This window comes from Meleagris gallopavo, chromosome 14 (assembly GCF_000146605.3).
Source record: "Meleagris gallopavo isolate NT-WF06-2002-E0010 breed Aviagen turkey brand Nicholas breeding stock chromosome 14, Turkey_5.1, whole genome shotgun sequence".
Classification (NCBI taxonomy): Eukaryota; Metazoa; Chordata; class Aves; order Galliformes; family Phasianidae; genus Meleagris; species Meleagris gallopavo.
This window is the reverse complement of record NC_015024.2, coordinates 15633347-15656064: the sequence shown is the minus strand read 5'-3', so window position 1 is coordinate 15656064 and position 22718 is coordinate 15633347. Positions and strand designations below refer to the sequence as shown.

General features: G+C 43.2%; 1 protein-coding gene across 6 annotated transcripts in view; it reads left to right on the top strand.

The window, feature by feature from the left end:
• The window catches only part of FOXP1 (forkhead box P1), a 301896-nt gene that overhangs the window by 241034 nt on the left and 38144 nt on the right, over nt 1-22718 (top strand). For all 6 annotated transcript variants that reach the window (XM_010718724.2, XM_010718729.3, XM_010718728.3 and 3 more), the window contains 2 exons: nt 3128-3332; nt 17812-17916. In XM_010718724.2, the coding sequence (XP_010717026.1) occupies nt 3128-3332; nt 17812-17916 (310 nt within the window). The remainder of the gene's footprint in view (nt 1-3127; nt 3333-17811; nt 17917-22718) is intronic.

Below are 22718 nucleotides of genomic sequence, written 5' to 3'. Positions count from 1 at the left end.
AAATAATAGGACTGAGACATCCCAGAGCTGATTGCTCCCATGGATCCAGCAGTTCCAGGTCTGCATCCTGGCACCGGTAGGAACCGAGTTGGGGCACAAGCAGGAGTGATCTAGGGTAACTGCAGTGCAGTTCTGGGAATCTGACATAAAATGTAGTTCTTGCTATTGAAGTGAAACTGTTTAATGGTAAATCATCTCACTTACTTTGTGTTTTGTTGGATCTGTTCAGCTTGCTTTTACCATTTGTTCTATTATTTCATTTAACCATTTTGCTGGATGAGTAGCGAGCATACCTTTCAGCTGCTCGGTTCAACAGGCTGGTTAGGAATGCTTCTCAGAAGTTTGTGGAAAGAGGAAGGAGGCTTTTTAAAAATTACTTTTTATTTTTTAATTAATCAAGTGATACCAGTGGTGCATTCAGTTCTGAGCGATGGGTTGTGTGAGGCGAGTTTGACGTCACACCTAACTCTTCTCCAATGTCATCCAAGCTGAAATCCATCTTACTATCTCTATCATTTTTTTCTACCCAAATGGGCTGTTTTCTACTTTTCCTTCAATATATGCAGTTCTCATCATTGCTAATAGGAGTTACACTTGTATAGGAAGTTAGAACAAACCCCTTGACTTTCCCCAGCTCTGTAGAAAGCTATGAATATTAGATGTTTGTATTTTAAGTGCTGTATAACTTGCAGGCTTGTCCTGGAGATGAAGCATCAATAGATCCGATATGATCGGGAGGGAAAGGAAAGGAGAAGCAGAGGTGGAGAAAGGAGAGAAGTGCTACTCCTTCAATTAATAAAAGACTTATCCACAGATCCAAGAGAGGGGGTGCGTGGGGGGTGGGGAAAAAGGCAAAGAATGACCGCCTTATTTGCTTATTCTCGAAAATAAAAATAGGTGTCGACTCATACGGTCTCATATCAATATGTTATCATCAACAGACAAGTCTATTCACTATTGTTTCAGTTGAGTAAACAGTGGTGTAAGGGTCAGCCGCGCTCGCAGGTAATTGTTAGTGCGCAGACAGTCCTGTCAAGCATGTTAGCTAAAAATACATCCCACACTGTCACTTTGCAAGGTGTTTGAAAATAATAGCCCAGATAGAGCAAAACAGGACATAGGCTTGTGTACTGACCTTTCTCTTTGTTTAATTTGCTCGGAGGTTTAATTTCAGGGGACAAGTAATAATTGAATACGTCTAATAACTAAATGCTCATTTGGGACAAAATCCATCAAAATGTAATTGGCGTTTGGTTCTTATGAAAGGAAAATGACGTGGCTTTGGAGAAACGGATGTGTCCTAAGAATATCTGATCACTTAATGTATAAATTGAAGCCTCTTTTATAATATATATTAATTGCAGATACTTAAGGATTTTAGCATTTTTTTGTAGTGAACCGTTACCGGAGACCAACTGTTTTTGTTAATGCTACTCTCAGAAAGGCGGGGAAGGTTATTGGTCTGTCGTGCAATAATTTACTCCTCTTTGATATGCAAACGATCCACGGTGAATATAAAAAAATCCTATCAGACTCATTTCACAGTTCTTAACCACTTAGATTCTCTGGAGTCTATCGCCTCATTAGACCAGTGCTCTCCAAAGCTAGCATAATTAAAATCTTTAACAGTTTAGCAAAGTAAAGATGTTTGGCTGATCACGTTGAGATGATTATCTATCCATTGTATTCTAAATGACAAAAATAAATTAAATTTAGACCTTGGCATTTTTTATTATGTGTTTCAAATGAATATAATGCATTCTGCCTTTTTTTTTTTTTTTATCCTATTTCAGCTCCTTAGGTTTGGTGAGATGTGTGGCTATTTGAGCTGCTGCCGTATACTCAGAAAATGGCAGATTTCCTTAGGAGAGCTCCAGTGCCACAGTATGCCCAAACAATGAGCAGTCAGCCAAACCATCTCGACGCACGCTGATGAGAGACCTCCTTAAAAACATGCAGACTTTTATTATTTCTTTTGATCTGAATATTTAAGTGATGCGTCTCTGCTGCTCATTTTTTCCCATAGCCTTCTGAAGGAGCACTGAAATAGTCTTCTCTTTGAGAACCTGACTTGTCTGGTCGTGTCACAAACGTAAGCTTTATCCAAACCCGTGATCTCAGTGGGAGCCCATGCCATGCTGACGTGTGTGTCCCTGTGCTCCAGGCTCCAGTTTAAGCCCACTGGAGTTGGCAGAGTTCTCACTCGCCCTGTCTACTGAAAGCTACACACATGTCCCAAGCCTGGTGTCCATTTTGGCACAATAGAAAACAATTTTTTTATTTATTTCTTGAAGCTTATTTTATGTTTTCGTTTTACTTTTGAATGGCTCATTAGCATTGATCTAAGAAATGACAGTAATAATAGTGTTACTTGTATAGAAAGTTATACAGTTTTTCAGTAGACACATCCATCAATTAAGTGAGCAGTTCGAGAAACCAAAATTAATGAGAAAGATAGGTGTGTTAATGAAATAATCATAGTATAATCAATTTGACTGTTAAAATTTGAAAAGCATTTCAGGAAGACAATATGAATTCATAATTTATGTCTAAAAGTGATTAATAAAAACTGTATTTAATAACAAAGCTATTTGTCATCATTTAAAACTTAAGCACAAAATTAGTCATATTGTGGTTCATGTTGTCATAATAATAAAGCTGAGGTTTTTTTTTCCCTCAGATCTCCCTTCCTTTTAAAAACAGGTTAGACAGTATTTACTTTCTTTAAAACAATAGAAAACAAGCTGAAATGAGGAGCAGCCCTCGGCCGCCCTTGGTTTGATCTTGGAGATTTCTGCCTGAGTGAGGACTGGGCCCTCTGCTCCAAAAAGGACAGAATATAATAATAACCCAACTGCTGGTGGGGGTGTTGTGTGGTGTGGGTCTCCTTCCCCCAGCCCCAGATTTTGCCTTGGAAAGGTGTTGCAGGTAGCACCCCACAGAACACAGCAGGAGATGTGCAGTGTTCAGGATCAGCCTTTAGTTAATAAAAAAAATTACATGCGTGCAAACACACACACACAAAACTAACACTAGGCTTTGTTTACTGACTCTTTGATTTAATTACTGTTTGAAGACGGCCGAATTAGCTGTTAATTGATTTAATTATCCAATTTGTTTGTTTCAGGCATGATTCCAACAGAACTGCAGCAGCTCTGGAAGGAAGTGACAAGCTCGCACACAGCCGAGGAGGCAGCCAGCAACAACCACAGCAGCCTCGACCTGTCCACCACCTGCGTTTCCTCATCCGCACCGTCTAAGACCTCCTTAATAATAAACCCACACGCGTCAACCAACGGACAGCTATCGGTTCACACTCCTAAAAGGGAGAGGTAGGTGCCAGCAGAGTTCCATCCATCCTCGCGTCTCGGTGCGCCCGAGATCAGGGCAGAGTTGTTGGGAACAGTGGCCAACCGCCTTGGCCTCGATTTTGTCCTCCGCGTCTGATTTTGGTGTGGTTGAATGGAGTCTCCGCTGGGCAGAGTATGCTCCTTTTGTTCAGGTCTTTGTGGCTTGTTAATTGGATCAATGTGGGCACAATTAGCTAATTAAAAGAGCATTGGAGAAGTGGGGGGAAGTGTGAAAAGAGTAGCTGCTTTTTTGCATCACTGGTGGTGTTACTCTTGATGTGCTTTGGGTTTGCAGATGGGAGGTGAGAAGAAATCAGTTGGTCACTACAGGCTGTTGTGCCGCACGTCATCCACTTCTCTGCCAAATTTCATTGCCCAGCTCATTTAAGACATTTGCCTTTCTCCTCTGCATTTACTTGCTTTCGCAAAGCAGGCTGGACTTGAGTTCGCTAGGTTTTCCTAAAACAAAGTGCATTTTTTAAGTGCTGATAAAATTAGCTAACTGGTGTTGTTTGGCTTTTAGAAGTGTGAGTTAATTTATACGTGCTAGGCTTGCATTGTTAGAAGAAATGGCTTAAATCAGGGGTTGTCTGTTGACGTGCTTCTCAGCACGGGCTCCGCTTTATTCCCAAGGATGCTTTATTGCAGGTTTGTTTCTTTACACCCCCAGATTTCACTGAGGCGTGTCTAACAACATAACTTTTGCTCGCGGTGAGATAGACGGGCCTGGGCAGCAGGGCTGCAGGTGGCAGCGATGCCGGCGCTGCGTTGGAGGAGAGGGGTCTCGGGGATCATGTGAGCATCCTCACTGGGCTTCTTTGCATTCAGGAGAGTCCCTTCACCCATCTAGAAACGTTACATCAGACACTAGTGAAAGCTGGGTTTTATGGAAACTGATGGCTTTGTCTTTCCATCCTCCTTTCTTTCATTAGGAAGAGGATAATGGAATTTTTAAGCCATAGAGTTTATATTTCTGGTGGCCTGAAAGTGGATTGATAGGGAAGCTGTATAAATACCTCTTATATCTTTCTAATATTAAGAAAATACTGCTGTTGGGAATAGATAGGTTTTAAAGAGGAACACACACAGCGTTCAGAAGAAGTGCTGTGTGTGTAAGGCATCTTCTTCTATCCGTTGCAAGGATGTGTGGCAGAATGTTGGTGCATACATTTATAATGCATGCAAGTGTCAAGGATGTGATTTTGGTGAAGACTAACATGGGATGCTAAAATTCAATTGATATTTATTAAACAATTGAGGTCCCTTTCTGCTGCATGCAGAGCTGAACAAGATGGTTTTATGACTCTCAATAGATTTTTAACCTGTGTTTTCCCTAGTTTGTAAAGAAAAGCCCCATGTAGTGAAGTGGATGTTCTTGCAGTGGATGGATGCAAGTGTTGTCTGCTAATGACAGCTGAGGAAACAAAGAGCATTGCTGTGTAGTTTGAAATGCAGAGGAAATGCATGAATGTACTCTGAAGTAAAAAATTTCTCATATACACTATCATGCAGAACTGAATATCCATATGTTTGAGTGCTGTTGTGTAATTGTGGCCTGGAGGCAATTGGGATCTACAAACAGGGAGATACATATGTTTTTATTAGTAAAGTTCCAACTAAATGAGCTAGGAATGCATAAACATGCCCCAGTATTGTTTGAGACTGAATGAGGTTAGAAGACTTAAGATCTTCTGTTGTTGAATTGATAGATGCATTGTTAAAGCTTGTTATTCTACTTTACTTACATTTCTGTTGAGTTCTCTTCAATATCAAAGTAAAAAATAGGTTTATTTAGGAATAAGAGGGCTACAGGCTTTGCTTTGTCTTGCCTCTGTTGGTACACCGAGGGTTTACGCCATTTGCCGCAGTCATTGAATTACATCTTTATCCATAAGTAGAGCAGGAGACTCCAGGCAGAAGAGTGCCTACTGATGCACTTAAGGGTTGTGTTGCAGTCTCACCAGGCCCCGTGGTGCCTGCCTGCATTTCGTATGACGCAGGGGAAACGCCTCGTGGTTTAGATGTGTTTCTTTCTGAAGAGGTATTTTGTGTACAGGCAAGGCATTTGTGGTGGCAAGTGTGCAGGGAGAGAAGCGCAGGTGCATTGCAGTGTTGAAAGCCCTCAGGAGGTGAAGTTTTAGCTCAGTTACAAAAGGGAGCATAGGCCCAGGCAGAGCTTTGGTTGCCTTCTGATTGCAGAGATTAAGGCTGGAAATAACAGTGGATCTGGTGGGAGCGTGGCTTGGCTAGGCTTGCAGGCAAATGTGTGCTGATTGCAGCGCCCAGCTAGTTCAGCAGAATGGCTGAGCTGCACATACAGCAGACCCCAGCCCACCATCGGGTCAGGGACGGCTGTCGGTTTTGAGTTTGCCACTTCCCTTACCTCCTCCCTAATGAGCCAGCTTCCTGTATCCATCACCCCATGATGGAGAGGCAGGTACAGCAGGGTTGGGCACCTGCTGAGCGCCCACAACTTGCTCGCTTTTGTAGCGTTTTGTGAGATGTGTGTCGTGCTGCTGCCCTGCATCAGGGGACTCGCTGTGACTTAATTCACCCCAGCATCACTGCGGGGCAGGGGAGTGGTGCGGATGTCTCTTATGCAGCACCAGTGGAGTCAGCTGTTAGCTCCCATCTGATAGAACCAAGAGCTATTTATTTGGATTTAAACAACAATAAAAAGCACATAGTAAAAGCTGTAAGTGTCCTAACACTTAACCACAGCCACATCATAACGACTGCCCGGCAGCCATAAATAATCATATACAGGTAACATTAACTTTTAGGGTGTGCTGTAAAGCTGTTTCCCCCCACCCTCTTGGGTTTTTGAGAAGGAGTAGGCTACAGGAGACAAGTTGGTTATGTGGGAGTTACTGTCATTGCTGTCATTGCTGGGTTAGTTCCGGCTGTGTTTTATGGGGTTCCTGATCCCACTGGTTCAGATTGTGAGCCCTGGGAAGCAGGAGACACTTGTCTGACTGCAGTGGCAGCAGAAGTACCTGCGTGAATGTCATCAGCAGGCAGGAACTCAGCTGAATATGTTGGGTTTAAAAGCATGTTTTTGCCATAAATAAGTTTAAAGATAGCAGGGGAACTGCAGTAATTGGCTGCTTGGCATGTCCACACATTGCTGTGCCACACCAGCCCAGTGCCACCATTGTGCAGGGTGAAGCTTTGGTCCCATGCAGCTCTGCTGTCACCTGCAGTCCTCAGAGCTAAGAGATGAGAAGTTCCCCTGTATGGCAAGAAGCTGAGGGCAGGAGGTTGGCAGAAGTCACCCTGGGACATGGCCGTACTGCAGGGCAGCAGAATGCTTGAAAGCAAAAGGCAGCCTCTGCTTGTTTGCGTGGGTGGGGGGGATCATGGTGCTATTGATGGGCTGCGTGTGTTCTGTGTACGTGGCTTTCAGAGTAATGAAATGATTCCAGCTATAAATAATGGGTTAATGCTTTCATTCATTTGGGTTTTAAATGTATATTACATCTATGCTTTTGCCCCACATTTCGCCCAGTTCCTGTAAGTAGCGGCAGCAGCAGCTCTGGGGTTTGGTGCATAGCAATCTGTTAAGGAGATAAATAATCTGCTTTGGCATGACACTCCTACTCTCCTCTTTAATTTGTCTTACACAAGGAAAATTATAATTAAATCATTCAGGGTAAACCCTTGAGTGTAGAGAAGGAAAAAACACACTTTGGTAAAGATTGCCAATAGAGACCAACTTCCCTGTTGTGCCGTGCGGAGACATTTATCAATATTCAGCACTATTAAAGAGAGAACATTTCGTGTGATTTGTGAGGCGGATGCCAAAGCTCAAATCAAGGCTTGTTAAGATCCTTTCCCCATGCAATCATGGGCATTCAGCATCATTAGAATTCAGCACTGACTGCGTGTTTCATGCTTTGATTTTACTCAGACAATTTAATAATGTTTATTGTGCTGATTATATATATAAATTCACTCAATGTAATAAACATACCTCAGACATCAGTACCCTAAGGGAAATATTTAGTTATAGAAACTTGTATTCACTCAGGATAAGCGAAAGTGAGACCATAGCCAGCATACAAACCTCTCATCATCTTATCAGCATTTGGGTTTCTTCAGTAACAAGCCTTTTCTCTCTCCATAAGTAAATAAATACATACAGGCAGCCAGTTAGGTACATCTGCGTGATTAGCAATGTCGAGGGCAGGACTGTGTCATTCCGTCTTGTCTTCCTTAGGAAAAGCTTGTTTATTTTCATAGGAAAAGCAGCAAAACCGAATGATGGATGTGTGATCACTTGAGGTGACTGTGGCCTTTATAAGCTCATGTGTGCATCCCAAAATCTGCACGTGCAGGAATATTCCTGTGTGTTCAGGAAGCCTTTCTCCATCCTCCAGCAGTTCCATGCTTGTCTCCTAATTCTTTGTGTCCGTTCCTACCCTACTTGAGCCTTGACCTAGGCAAGCAGACATCTCACAGGGAAGATGGATGAGATAAGCGAAGGGATTTTTAAATCACTTCTCCTTGAGAGTGCTGCAGGAGGAAGGAGTCTGGAGAAAGCTCCGAAGGGAAGCGAGGTGTCAGCATGGCAGGCCATTGATCCGCTGCCTCGGCTTAGTGCTTTGTGTTGTGCTGTTGTTATCTTCTGTGCCAGCTGATCCTCCATCGAAATCCCAGGGCCCTTAGATGAGGGCATTAGGATTCGGCACAATTAAGAAGTACAGATTTTGGTCCATTATTAATGCTCGGGATGAAACGGTTCAGCCTGCAGTCCATATGCTCCCTGGGCCTGATCTTCTCCTGGCCGGCATCTCTAGGCAGTCCCTGGCTCATTCTGCTCTGGTGCCAGCATCACATTGCTCGGCCCTTCTGGCTCCTTAGAGCTGCTGGGCGACGTGGGCTTGCTGAGCTCTGCCCTCAGCACAGCTTCTCTGGGGAGGTTACTTCACATCCAGAATCGGTCACACAAGGCCACTTGCATCAGTCTGTCCGGCAGATCTTCTGTCACACGATGGCTTTCAGAGTGTTGTTCTGCTAAACTCTGGGAACTTGGTTCTAGTTTATTTGATGTCTTTTTCCCCAGTGAAGCTGCTAATATAACCGTCTCTAATTACTCGGTGCAGCACGTGGCCCGTGGCTGAACGAGGGGGGTGCGATGCTTCCCAGCCCTCAGGAATCTGCCATCAGAGAGCTCCTGAACACCAGCGCTTCGTTGGTTCCTGGTCACATGTAATAATGATCAGTCGTACAACTCCAGCCACTAAGCTGATGTATCAGAAAGCACTTAAAATAGATTGGGTGAGCCTTGGCAGACGCACAGCAGAACTTTTCCAAATTTTAGCATATGTATTGTTTTATTCCTCCATCTGGCCAACAGATCATTGTTTGATATCTGAGTGCTTTGCATATCTCCTCCCTTTTCTTGCAACTGAGATACTTACACGTGTGTTTAATACAGCTTAATGCTATTTTTACATACCAGAGGAATAGCTGATGGCTTTCTGTTAATTGCATGCACTTTGCAGTTAAACTTTTATGAAAACGTTCCTGTCTAAATACTTGAAATCCAACGAAAATTTGTCCTTCTCTTTTATTAGAGGTGTTTATGTAGCAGTCTTAAAAAAGTGACCTGGTTTTGTTTTACAGTGCAGTGGATTCCTGCTTTTTTATTTCCTCCAAATTGTCCTTCCTCAGTGTTTGTGAGACCAGACTGTCCTGAAGAGCTGAGCTGGGATCTAACAGAGAGCTGTACAATATTTTATCATACGTGTCGCAACCTGAGAGTGGAAAAGAAACACCCTTGAAAATGCCGTGAAAGTAGAGAAGTTAGGTGATTTTTGTGCAGCTATTTTCTCTGCTCTTCAATAAAAAGCAAGCAGTTAGCCTGACAGCTGTTATATCATGTTATATCGTACTGCTAAGATATTGAGTAGCATTTAAAATAAAACGCCACCATTAAGCTGTATAAACTTTATCCATTTCACTATGGTTTAATGGAAAAAAAAGGAGTTTTTCAATAAAATGACATCATTTTTCCCAGGTTGTAATGTTCACTTTACAACTGTTTTTCTTTAATTCAATTTATTTTACTTTTCTTTTTCTTGGCATCCCTTTTTTTCTTACAGTTTGGAGAGGGGAGATCTCCTCGCCGAGCATCTGGGCACTGCTCAGACCCCTTTCCCTCCTCCCTGGAGATCCCATGCTAATCCAGAGCTCTATTTTTGTCCCTCAGACAGACTCGTATTTCCAGCGCAGCGAGAATGCATTGAAATTTGGTACTGGGGATGTGCAGCTCTTCCTGCTGCACTTGGAGGAAAATCGTGTTGCATTGCTTGTGGTTGTGTAACATCGCCAGGTACTTCTCCGTACTGCCGGTGCTGGTGAGGTGTGGGGGCTCTGGTTTCTCTTGTGCTCGCTGCATGGTGTATTCCTCTCATTAAAGCCTTGGTATCAGCCCGGGGAAGGGAGCTGCTAGTGTGTGTGGCAGCTCGTCGTTTTGGGCTGCATGAATACAGGAGATATCTGTTCCTTTGGGGAACGGTCTCGGGAACTGAGCAACAGATCCTCTGGCCAGAGAATTCTTTTAACTGCGATTTTCCTTTTTGTGTGTACTCAAAAGTAACATCGTGATGGGCCCTTAAATACCATTTCATACACAGAGCACAATTTCCACAGCACAGGTGGTGCTAATATAGGACAGTCCCCCAGGCACTTGTCGCCAGGAGTTGTACAGCTTGTTCAGTGTCTGCATCCATATGGCAATCTGTCCCATTCATAGAAAGACATTGTAGCTGTGCCTGTGGGTGCTGTGGTCAATGTAGTGTAAAAAGTAGATTTTAACTCTCGGCAACCTATGTTCTGCTGTTTGTTTTATGGTAGGATCCAATTTATAACGTGGGGGAAAAAAATCAGCTCTGAGCGAATTCCAGAACAATCTTGCTGGCTGCAGTTTGTGTTTATTCTTGGAGCGCATGGTTAATCAGCAGGTGCACCAGCCCTGCTCCCAGCCCCGCTCTAATGAACAGTTTACAGGAAGTCTTGCTCGGAAGAAACATTTTCGTCCTTGTTTATACCATGAATTAACTCAGAAGTTGCAAAGCTGTAAACGATGTTAGCTGGCTGTGTGTCTTACTTGTTTTTCTTATTACTTTTTCATTGGGGGGCACACGTTTCCTGGCTGTGCTGCGCTCAGGGTGGGTGCTGCTGGTGGCTGCCCCTCAGAGGGACAAAGTGCAGCACATGGTCCCCCCCAGAATGGGGAACTGACTGCTTTGGTGTTGTGCAGTGATTCGGGAATAAGCAAGAAGCATGGTTTATGGCTGCTCTGGTGTCTGTCATTCCATTGCCAAATGTTCTGCTTTAGTATGACTATTTGTTATGCCTTTTTAGTAAACACAAACAAATAGACGCCTAGCACCTGCAGCAGCATCTGATATTTACACTACCTGTATGATTAAGCGTGCTTCCCTGGGGAAACAGGCGTATGTCCTTTGGATTTTTGTGCTTTTGTAAAGTAGCGTTTGTCAGAGGGAAGGCGAGCAGCAGGGAGAAATCAGTGACTTGACCGTACCTCTCCTTTACAGTCACCATTTATCATAATTATTTTTACAAACATTTTCCCAAATGGTGCTTCTTCAGCTGCTGCAGGACCGTGGTGGGGAAGGCACAGCGCTGAACTGTCTCAGTATGAGATGTGACAGTCACCTTCTGTGCTGGCCTCGTTGTGCCTGTGGGACAGTGGTGGAAAATACCAAAGTGCGTAATCCCTGCTAATCATATCTTTGGACGTCTCAATGGTTTGTAGGAGGGTGAAAGACTTGCCTCAGCTCCAAACGTAGCGGAATATAATGGTGCTGTTAAACAGGAATAGCTCTTGTTTCCCAGTGCGTGAGTTTAAATGTAACAACAGCATATAAATTACAGTAAAATAAGGTCGGCAAACAGGATCTTTGTACAAAGTATGTAGGTACGATTGTAATTTTACACCTCAGACCCATTGAAGTTCGAGGTGTAATGCTGTGTTTTTTAATCTCACGTGTGCTCTTAAAAGCGTTGCTGAATCTGGGCCAGAGCCGTGGCAGTGCCCCCTCCCTCTGCCCTGCGACTCAGGCCTGGAGGGAGGATGGGGGTTGCTGTGCTGTAAGTGTTGCAAAAATACAGGCACTCCACAAAGTGGTAGAATCACATTTTTTTCCTAATTAAACTAAGATACTGAATCAATCCATTTTCATCTGAATAAATTAAGAGACTTTTCGGAGAGGAATAAAATGAGATTTAACAGGGATAAGTAGAAAGTAGCCCAGATAGGAAATAAAAATTCCAAACTGCCTTCTCAAAATGACACGTCAGCTGCTCAGCATTGCTTGTGTGGGAAATGACTGAGGCATAAGCTGGGTTGGGAGATGGAGATGGGACGTTCTGTGCCGTGCCTTGGTTAAAAAGGTGAGCATGGTCTCAGGAGGTGTAAACACGCGTGTTGTATCTGAGTCCTCCTTTTTCCTTCTCTCCGTTCTGCAGAACCAGTTAAACCACAATTAGAGTGTGGTGTACAATTGGCCACTCTCTTGCGGAAAGGATAAAGAGGAGCTGGAGCAAATACAGAGGAGAGCAGCTAGGATGATAAAGGAGTTGGAGGGAATAGGCTATGAAGACAGATTAAAGGGAATTAAAGATCTACACCCCGGAAAAATAGAGGCTCTAGGAGGATGTGATTATGGTATGTAAGTACATGAAGTGATGCTACAAAGAGGAAGAAGGAAAAAAATGGTTCTCATTAGTTAGCAATGCTGGAATTTCAAATCCAGCGTTTCAAATCATGTGTGTCTGGGTGTATTTGATGTACTTTTCACTACAGTACTGAGGCACAAGGTTGAAATAAAAATAGGAGTTTTAAATAGTACAGAAACTTGTTAATGCTGAATTCGAGTGCAGGGATGGAATTTCCACCTGATAGAAGTGAGGGATTCGACGCTGCATTTTTTTCTTTCACATAAACCAGCGATGCACTCAGCACCTCCGTGGATGTGGTGTTGGGCAGTGGCAGTTCTGGTGTGGGGTGGGGTGCAGGGCTGCCCCTGGAGGAAGCACCAAGTACAGTCAGAGCACCAGAGGGTCATAATGTTGATTAATAATCCAAACCATCCGTTCGTAGATTAAAACCAGAGGATGATGTGTTTAATTATCCAGTCTGGTTATACTCCTGCAGCGTGCTGCGAGGGTGGGGGTGGAAGAGCAGGGGAATATGAGCCGGATTTTGACTCAGTGCCACTGCAAATGCTCCAGCAGCAGGCAAGGAGAGCAGTGCTGCAGCAGCGGGTGGATGTCAGGCAGTGATTCTCGGCGCATCGCTGCTCCTGTGTTACAGCAGCAGTGCTGAGGCTTTGTCGTTTTTTTCTGCACCAGTATACAAGTTAGCACACACCGATTAAAAGAGATTTCAGCCTGTGGGCTGCAGTTTTAACCTGATTTGTCTTAAATTGGTGTAGTCATTTAAAACGTAACACACTACTCCTGTTACTTCCAATAGAGGTTGATGTAAAATACGAGCTGCTTCTAGCCCTCGTATCTGGATGTGGACTAAAGCAATGAGGAAGGGGAGAAAAAGCCTTTAAAAGCAACCAGAAACATGCAAGCCAGTTCTAGGAAAAGCTGCCACTGGCCATGCACATGGGCTGCCACCTCTCTGAAAGCTCTCAGCTCTGCTGAGCTTCATCTTGCAGTGGCAAGGCATTTCCCCTGCTCAGGCAGTTCTCTCTTCAGATCAAATACCTGCGTTCTGGCTGATGCTGTCGCTGGGATGGAGGCATGAATATTTAGAAGTAACCCAGCCGAGTGTGTGACTTAATACTCTCCTTGATGTATTTTTTTACCTTTTTATATTTTATTTTATTTGGCTCATGGATTAGGGAGGAAAGGGGTGCCAAGCCACCCTGGTACGAATTCAGAAGGATTTGCACAAGTGCAGCTTTACTGCAAAACACATCTTTATTCAGGTGATCCTGTCATGAAGAGAGGAATATGCGTTCGAGTATGGCTGTTTGCTTGTTGGTGGTGACTTCGGAGTCAGTTGGTACAAGAATTTAATCATTACTGTTTCCATTCAGATTTTAAATGCAGCAGGCACGTCTGACTCAGAGGATCTTGGCATTTCCACCAGCGTTATTCCTTCTGTGCCTTGTGGTGAGGGTTAGAGCTCCCCAGGCACCGTGAACACTGCAGACCTGGCTTGGTTCGGGCTGTGCCTCACCTCCTCTGCTGTGAGGTGGGGTTGGGATGTTCCCATACAGGTCTGGGGTTGGGGGTTGTGCTGAGCCCCACGCTCTCAACCAGGGCTTTCATAGCACCTGGCAAAGATGAGGTCACTTCCCATTGCCCCTACAAAATAATAATTAAAAAAAGGCAGTTCTGTGAGTGCTCTGCTCAGACCCTCTTACAGGAGGAAAGGAGATGTGGTATTGATTTTTTTCAGTGTGCAGGTGGCTCAGGCATGTTCTCTGCACTGATAAAACGTGAGCAGATGCTTCATAACTGTAACAGAAAATCAAAGATGCTTCTCTACATCTCTGACTTCCCCCAGCATTTTGGCAAAGATCGTTGGCCCAAGCAGACATGGAAGAGAGACAGTGGAATATGAACTGTGTCAGCATCATGAATATTTAAAACATGGTCCACTGTGTGGCAGAAGTATTATTGCCGAGGCTTCTGCTTGCTTGGTTTTTACATCCAACCGTGGCTTCTTTGCCAGTGTTGACAAGCATAGTACCCAGTTTCACCTGGTTCGTAAGTGTGGGCTAAATTAAACCATCTGGAGGTCCCTGGGCTTAGGGAGCAGCGTGCAGTGGTGAAGGCAGAGGCACAGATCCCTCTCCCCTGTGCAGAAGGTGCAGGCACTGGGAGATGCGTGGCCCTTGGCCCAGCCTGCCCCATGTAGCCCCGCAGCAAGCTGTAGCCAGCAAGAATTAGGTGGACCTTTACGTAGTTTGCAGCTTCCCACATGGATTTCATTACTTTGTTGTATGTCATGAATAGGCTGACTTACGCAAGAAATTTTACTTGCCAGAGGCATTTTTGTTGTGCTTTGATGTAATAACGCTGCACTATTGCATTATTTGGAATTAATTCTATTGTATGTTAAGAATTTTGTGTGCTAATAGCAAGGAGGATGAAAAGGACGTATTCTGCATTATACATCATTTGTTCCTTCATTGTGTTGTTACAAAATTGCTTCCACTGCAAAGCATTGCATCACCAGCACCCAAGCAGGGACCCAGCAGGGATGTGGGTTTTTGGGAAGGAGAGGGTGGTAGAAACAGACCTACTCCACTGTGTCATTAGAAATCAGACCAAAACTTGCTTCTGCTTGCCAGTGCTCAGCTCCTCTGAAAGTCTGTTTCTGCAGTGAGACCAAAGATGGATGCATCCAGATCATAGAAACTGTGCTTCCACGCAGATCAGACGCAACATCATCAAGCAATTAAAAAATACGTGTTTGTATTGTGCCAAGACAACTGTTTGTTTATCTTTTGGATTAAAATCTTCATTTTCCACCTCTGTTTGCTTAAACGTTGAGTACTTAGATCAGTTAAAGGAAAACAGAGTTCCCCATTGATTTCCACTGGCTGTGCATCCTTTGTGCACTATATCCGCTCCGGCATGAACCGCCCTTTGTTTTGTTTTGAGGTGCTTCTTAAGGCTCTACCAGTGAACAAGTGGCAATCCATAACATCTCCAGAAGTGAGATGGATAAAACAGCAGTAATCTGATAGTGACACATAAAGGTCACCAGAACGCATGACTGAAAAGCCTGAGTGGGATTGTGGTAAGCAGCTTCAGAAAGGTGTTGCCCACTGAGGATGCCTACATTTTTCTTTAAATACCAAGAGGATTTTTTTTTTTTTCCTTTTTCAAGTGTCAGTTTTTGGTGAGTTTAAGTAGTTGCTCTGCTCCCTTGCATGGCCGTGGGAGCTGTATGTAGGTGTTAAGTATGTTATGCTCAGTGTCCTGTTAGCAAAATGACCTTTAAGTTCCTGTTTACAGCCAGCACCAATCTTCCTGGTTATTGACAGCACTAGGCTTCGCCATGCTGAGCGCAGTGTACAGTTGATACTCTCTTGGTCATTCAGTCATTTTCTTTGGACACAATACCAGGGTATCATGTCCTGCATAGTTTGTCTTGTCTTGTGCAAGATCCCTGGAAAGAAAAGAGATTTGCACTCGGATTTAAAAAATAAATACTAATCTCGGTAGGACTCTTTCCGTTGACTTGGCCATGGCCTTCAGGCTCTTGTGGAGAAACTTTAAAAAACCCTGCTGGGGGTTTAAGCCATGTGACTGCTGTTGATATTATAATGAGATTTACAGTGCTTAAACCCCACAGGAGACCGACTCCTTACTTGGTGTCACACGGCATTTCTGCGTTCATCGTGGTGTAGGGGTAACGCTGGCTGCGTAATTTAATGCACTGATGTTTTTTGGGTTCTGCCAAACAGACTGAAATCATAACTTTCATATATAGTCTTTAATGGAGTGTTAACATGAAAGCCTACTTCCTCACACTTCGCTTTATTCAGAGATAGAAGCAGATGACAAAAAGCATTATTTTCTGAATTATTCCCCTCCAAAGTGCATGGAGGGCATTTGACTGTGTGCCTGTCTGACTTGAGTGGACAGTGTTCCTTCAGCCATCCTCCTTCTCTTCCAACCGAGGGAATGTGCTGAAGTACTTTGCTCATTTACTTGCAAGGAGTGCATCGCTCCCTTTGTTCTTTTTAAAAACTCAACAGATAGAGCCTCTCCCCACTCGCATGTTTTAAAAACTGATTAAGTTGAACCAGTGAAATACTCCCTTATGGAGAAAGTCTTTGTAAGTCTTTCCACCTACAGTGTTTCTTTAGGAAATTAGCTAGCTGATGCATTTATTTATACTTGAAAAATTATTTGGAAACTGTCAGAAATAAGATTTTAATGAAATAATGAATTCGTTTCAAGTACATCTCATAATACCTCTTCCAGTCTGATCTGTACCTTTTTTCTTGTAGAGGAATTAATTTTTTTTTTTAAATCCTTCCATTATCTTCAAATTGCTGTTGGGCCCAAAGAGAATCCAGCAGGAATTTCACAAGGAACTTTCTTGTATTTGAGTTAACACGTTGGGTATGCTCTACAGTGCTCGATCCAGTGCATAAGAAACAAGAGCAAAATTTTGTGTGCAGGCAGATAATACTATGGAAAAAGAATAAACGGCATTTCCACATGTGTGTAAGCATAAAATGGCAGAAAGTAGGTGTTTATCCATAACGTTACCTGTAATCTGGGATAAAATAAGTCGTAAAAGCCACACCTAGATGCTGGTATGTGTTCATATCCTTTGTGTATGTTTGAAGTTCATAATATGGCACAGACATACTGTTGCAGAAAAATTTGCTGTGGAAAATAGATACGTGTATAAGCATAAAATAGAGATTTCAATATTATTTTGACATTTTATGTTTAAAAGTCATCTAAGGTTATGGAAGATGTTGCAAAAATAATTCCTTTACTTAAGAAGTTTCCATGCAGAAGTTGAATAAAGAAGATATTTTAGAATATGGTTCATCAGTTAGTGTAACAGATACATTTCCCTGAGCACCACATGGCCTGGATCAAAGCATCTCATGACTTGGATCAGTGCAGCCAAATCATTACGTATTGATTGGAATCCCGCTGAAGGATTAACCCCTTCATGTTCATATGAATTTTTTCTTTAACCCTGGTTTCAGTAGTCAGAAAGCTCAGCAACGTTCCTGCCAAATCTTAGCAAGGTTAACAGCCCCCACTAACCCCTCGTGCTGAGGAATCCTTTGATTACACGCTTCTTTTTTTATGATGAATTTTACATTTGAAAACGTTGGTGAATATATTTTGCAGGGATGTAGGAAGCCTGTGCTTGTGCAAAGAAACAGCCTGCAAGAGGAGAAAAATGGAATTGGAAAAAGCAAAGAGCAACAAAAAAACCCGCGCACAGTAAATAGATAATGTGGTGGGAAAGCCAAGGCTTGGTGCTTTTCCCTGTCTGTAGTGGTGTGGTACACCTTGGGCCCAGTTACATTGTGTTCTAAGAACAGATCGCTGTATGGAGACGATTTCTCTTCCCAATTAGGTTGAATTGTAAATATGCAATATTCATACATTTCTCAGCAAAATATCAAGCAGGATATTAAGCAGGTCTGTCAAATGATTTCTCCCCCGTCCGTGTTAATTTAAATTCTTTACAAAGGTTTTAATTAATGAATGAAATGTAGGAGGATAGCTAAGTAAGAATGACACGTTTCACTCTGCAAATGGTATTTAATTCTGTCTTGAAAACCTATGTGCAGAGTCAGGTGGGTACCATGAGATGTTAGGGATGTTTCAGGATCTGTTGTTTTACTCTTTGCGACGAAGAGTTGGTGCGGTACCTTCAGTTACAACACTTTTTCTCTTTTTTCTTTCTCCCCTCCAGTTTATCCCACGAGGAGCACTCACACAGCCATCCGCTCTATGGACACGGCGTATGCAAATGGCCAGGCTGTGAAGCAGTATGTGAAGACTTCCAGTCGTTTCTAAAGTAAGAATGGATTTTTGGCACTTGCATTGTACAGAAAGCATGCCTTGAAATGTTGTGTGCTGTCACTCACCACGGGCCTGATGCAAAGCCCATTGAAGTCAACTGAGAGCTCCCTTTCACTTCAGTGGCTTTTGGATCAGGCTCAAGAACGTTTTAACAGGGGATAGTGAATTAGCCCCATGGGGAAAGTATGGTCTTGCTCAGTGAATTACTATAAAACAGATTGTTCACGATTCTGCAGGTTTTTTTTCTTATTATTTAATTAATTTTTAAGTTGCAGTATTGAGAATGTAAACAATGCAACCTTGATCTAACCTTGATTTCAGTTTAATTTAGAAATTTAGTCTTAAATTAAGTCCATAATTGGACAGAATTGCAGAGCATCACGTGAAATTTAATTTATGTCAAATAAGTAACTGATGAACAAAGTCTACACAACTAAAAATAAACTATAATTATATTAATTGGGCCCCTGCAGTTTGCTGCAGACCTTTCCTTGCTGCCAAAGAACACAGTTTTACACGTTGCATAAACAGTGCATTATGGACTAGTACGTGGTAATGTGTGCATCCCAATGCAGGGAAGGACCAACAGAGCTCTAATAACTTACACATGGCTGCTTCACAGCTTAATCATCAGCCTCACCCTTCTGAGCTGTTCCTACTACAAAAGAGTTTTCTGTCTGGGTAGATCACCAGGTACACACGTGCTTCTGGTGCATCCAGGTTCTTGAATGTTTGCGCCCTGATCTCTTTGAAATGATGATGGATATTCAGTTGCTGGAGCTCAAAAGTGACTGTGATTTAAATGCACAAAGGGGCAAATTCTCCCATTTACAGCGGTGATCTCATGAAGCTAGTCCACATAAGTCTATGGAATTCATCAGGGAAGATAGGTAGAATTGGTCCCAAAACATTCAGCTATATCTTTTCTTTCTGCGGCAGTTCCTAGGTTTTCATGTGAGAACAAGTAGCCAGCAGAGAATGTTAGGTGATGAGGTACAGGTAGGTTTTTGCTCTCAGCATTGTGGACAAGCTCAGCTTCCATTGGTGAAACCCTCCTGAATTCAGTAGGTGCTAGTCATAGTATAAACCTCTGTTACAAGTCAGGAATGGTAAAGTAATGAAAAGGTTCTCATTACAAGAGGATTACAAAATAAGAAGGTACTAGTCATAAATTTCCATGAAGGGTGGCCTGCCTCATTTCTTTTAATTCATCCTGTTGTTCACTTAAGTGAAATAAATGCTAATCTCTCCATACTAGCCAGCTCATTCATATTCATATGCCATACCATACCATTTAGACCTTTAAAACAATTCTATTTTTTATTGCAGTTAATGCAGGGGAAAGGTGCTGTGGTAGCCTTAGATACTGGAGCAATCCGTGTAGTTGAGTAAGGTCAGATTGTGCCACCTTTGCTTGCTGTGGTAGTCCTCTGTTGGACTCTCCTGGTTCTAGGAAGGTTTGTTGCAACGCAGGGCATAGCTTGATGTGACCACATGTAGAAAATAGAGCAGTTGGTTGAGTCACATGGTATGAGTGGAGACAAGATTGGTTTAGATGGTATTCTGCAAAAGTTCCGGTAGACCCAGACCACCAGTCCATGTGAAGGATGGGTGGGGAGCCATCAGTAGGGGAAGGTAACCTGGAAACCATTACAGGCCAGGCTGGACTTGATCCTGTTATCAGCAGGAAGCAGCTCTGGCTGCTCACGGCTCCAATAATTTTGGTTATCACTCACATTTTCATGGCAGTGATCTTTTTTCCTCATCAGAACCTGTAGCAAAAGTGTGTCTTTCGTAAGTGCACTGGCTCACACTTGTTTTCTCATTATCCAAATTCTACAGTGTCCCAAGTCCTATTGTTCAGAGTGATGCTTAACCCTGAACGAATGCAGAAACAAATGTCCTGGAGGAGCAGATTGACACTGTTAGGAAGTGAGCGATTCTTCATGAAATGTTACTGTAGCCTTCCAAGTCTCCTGTGGAGCATCCTTCCTTGCATTATTGACATTTAACAAAATTCATTACTCAGTGAGAAGGTAACAGGTAGCTACTTGAAGTTTCTTTCTGGTACTTGTGCAATCCACAAGGCCCTTTTGATGGGTCCCTCAAGAGAAAAGCTCTTGTTTACAAGTGAAATACAGCCAGTGTATCCATTCAGCATTGCTTAATTTCACTTACCTTGGTAAAAAGGCCTGTTAGAAAAAGCAAAGAGAAGCTACATATGGAACGAGAGCCTTGTATGCCAATAAAATGATTCTACAGTTAAAGGAGAAAAAAGGACTCACAGGTCTAAAACATGGTTCATTTCTTTTCCTCCTGAGGAGGAAATATCATAACTGTTGGTAAATCAAAAACAGAGATTTGACACTCTTCTGTGATCATTCTGTAGTGTTTGTTCCCAAGGTGAGGTACACCACAGGGCCCTTGATTTCAAAGATAAATACTGTACAAATAACGATCCTAGTTGTCTTTCACTCACAGCCAACAGGAGGATGCTTATCAGAACCAGCAGATACTCGAGCCATTGTACGCATTTATTTCCCTGCTTCTTTTAGAAATAAGTTGCAGTTTTAGCGTTGTTTTTTAATCTGTCAGCCAGTGGTTATCATATGATGTGGCATCAGTGAGAGCTAACTGATAGCAGCGGGGGCAGCTGCTAAGCCTAATGAAACAGGAGCACCCCGCATGGTCCCCAGTGCTGCCCGAGCCTAAAAACACAAACACGGCCAGTGGCAACGCTGTGACCTGGTGGCCTTCTGCCAAGCCGTGGGGAGCAAGGTGGAGGCTGGAGGGCCACACGTGTCTTTGCCTGAACCAGCACCCGCGTCTCAGTCGGCAGGGAAAGAAGCAATTAGTAGCACAGAGTGACTTTCCTTCGGAACTGACTATCTTTGATTTCATTTGCATGTCTTTAAAGGCCATTGCAGAGAGAAGTATGCCCCTGTATGTCAAGTTGTTTAGGAAATCGCTGCTGGAGGGAGGGTGGTTTGTTCAGAGAGGTATCTAGGCATCCGGGGCGTAAATTGAAGGAGGAGATGGAATATGGTTTTATTTTCCCTTTTATCTTTTTGTTGCTGTTATTTGATTGCGGTTTGGATGTGTTTAATCATGGCAGCACGATGTTAAAATCAAATATACTCCTTAAATGAGACATGCAGACCTTTGGAGAGATCCTGCAATCCGTAGTGCAGTGATGCTGGCAGTCTGCTTCGTGCGCATTTAACTGATGAAACCAAGGAGAGTTTATGTGAAAGAAACTACTAAGTGCACTCCGTAATGTTTTCACAAGTGTTTTTATCATGGTAACATCTTGTTTACTTTAGTTGCCTGCCTAAAACTACTTGGAACATGTTAAGAAAACATTTCGAGAAAGCTTCTACAAAGAGGCTTTTGTTTAGCAGCAACTGTGAGACTGCTCAGCTCACAAAGGTGTTAACTTTCAACCCCTTAAGCACTTCCACATGAAATTCCAGCAACTATGTTTGTGGTTTTGGAAAAACAAAGTGTATATTAAAGAAACCAGGTATATGCTAATACATGTTGAAGTAGGCCGGAAATCATAAATTGTTTCAAAGGCATTAATTGCTCTGTCATTTGCGTGTCAGAATGTGCTGCAGCGAGCTCATCTCGCAGACCTTGAGGTGGGCTGGGGAGTGGGGCGGCCCTCCTGGGCCCTGACACCTCAGCCTCCAGAGCCAACCTCCATCCAACCTCCCAGCCGACACGGGGGCTGCGGGCAGCGGGGCCGTGCTGCCCACGGTGCGCACGAGGAAGAAAGCGGTCCTTCCAGTTCCGCGACCGTCACCTATTCCGAGCTGCTGTTGGTGTTTCGGTGCTACAGTTTCTTTTACAACATCCTTATTAACCTTTCTGACATTGTGCGGAAGTTCAGGACCTCTCCAGGCGCTGCAGGAGGAGGCCGGGTGGCCCAAATCCCACAGTGCCCTCTAGTGACACCTGGCATGTCGGGAGGAAGGCTTTCCAAAAAGGAGCCCAAGGAGCGCCCGCAGTCAGCCCCGCGCCGACTGCTGAGACGTCCGCTCTGTGTGCTGACACAGATCTTTTCACCCTCCCGGTTCACACTGGTGTGACTGGAGAAGCTCTGCGGCCCGCCGTGGCACATTTGGGCGCACAGAGTGCACACACCGAGCCACGTTGCCTTGCAGTGCTGCATTTCATATCTTAAGGTGCTCTTCGTTTATGCTTCACCTTATAATTTCCGGTGTGTAATCAGAAAGCATTACTTAAGAGACAAGGATCATCTTTGTTTCATTCTTTTATTGACACTGTCTACCATATTACTGCTATGTCTAAATGGTAAAATTTATTATTAGCAATAGTGTCACAAAAGTCTGAGACAGCGATTTTCCTTTCAATAAAAGTAGTTAAAAACCTTTTAGAAAATCCATAATTTTGATTGCTGGTACTTCATAAATGTATAACTGGTACTTTTTAGCTGTCTCTTTAGGGAAAAATGAGTTTTATCACCTGCAGTACCTGGGTTAATGAAATTGTGTGTTGGAATTTAGCCAGAATGAAAGATGAGATCATTCGGTGGCACTGATATTGGCAACAGGTCTCATAAAAGGGTTCAGCTCTTTTTAGTAGTAAGTTGTCCTTAGTGTTTTACCTTTTTTTTTTTTGTTTTTTTTTTTTTTTTTTTTGAGGATGGAGGGGAGATTCAACGTATTTGTCATGTTTTTTAGTTTCTGTGGTTGTCAGATTTTCATCTGCTGTAATATCCCAAAGCCAGCAACCTAAAAGCTTCCAACAAAGGCCAAGGGAAACACAGCAGTG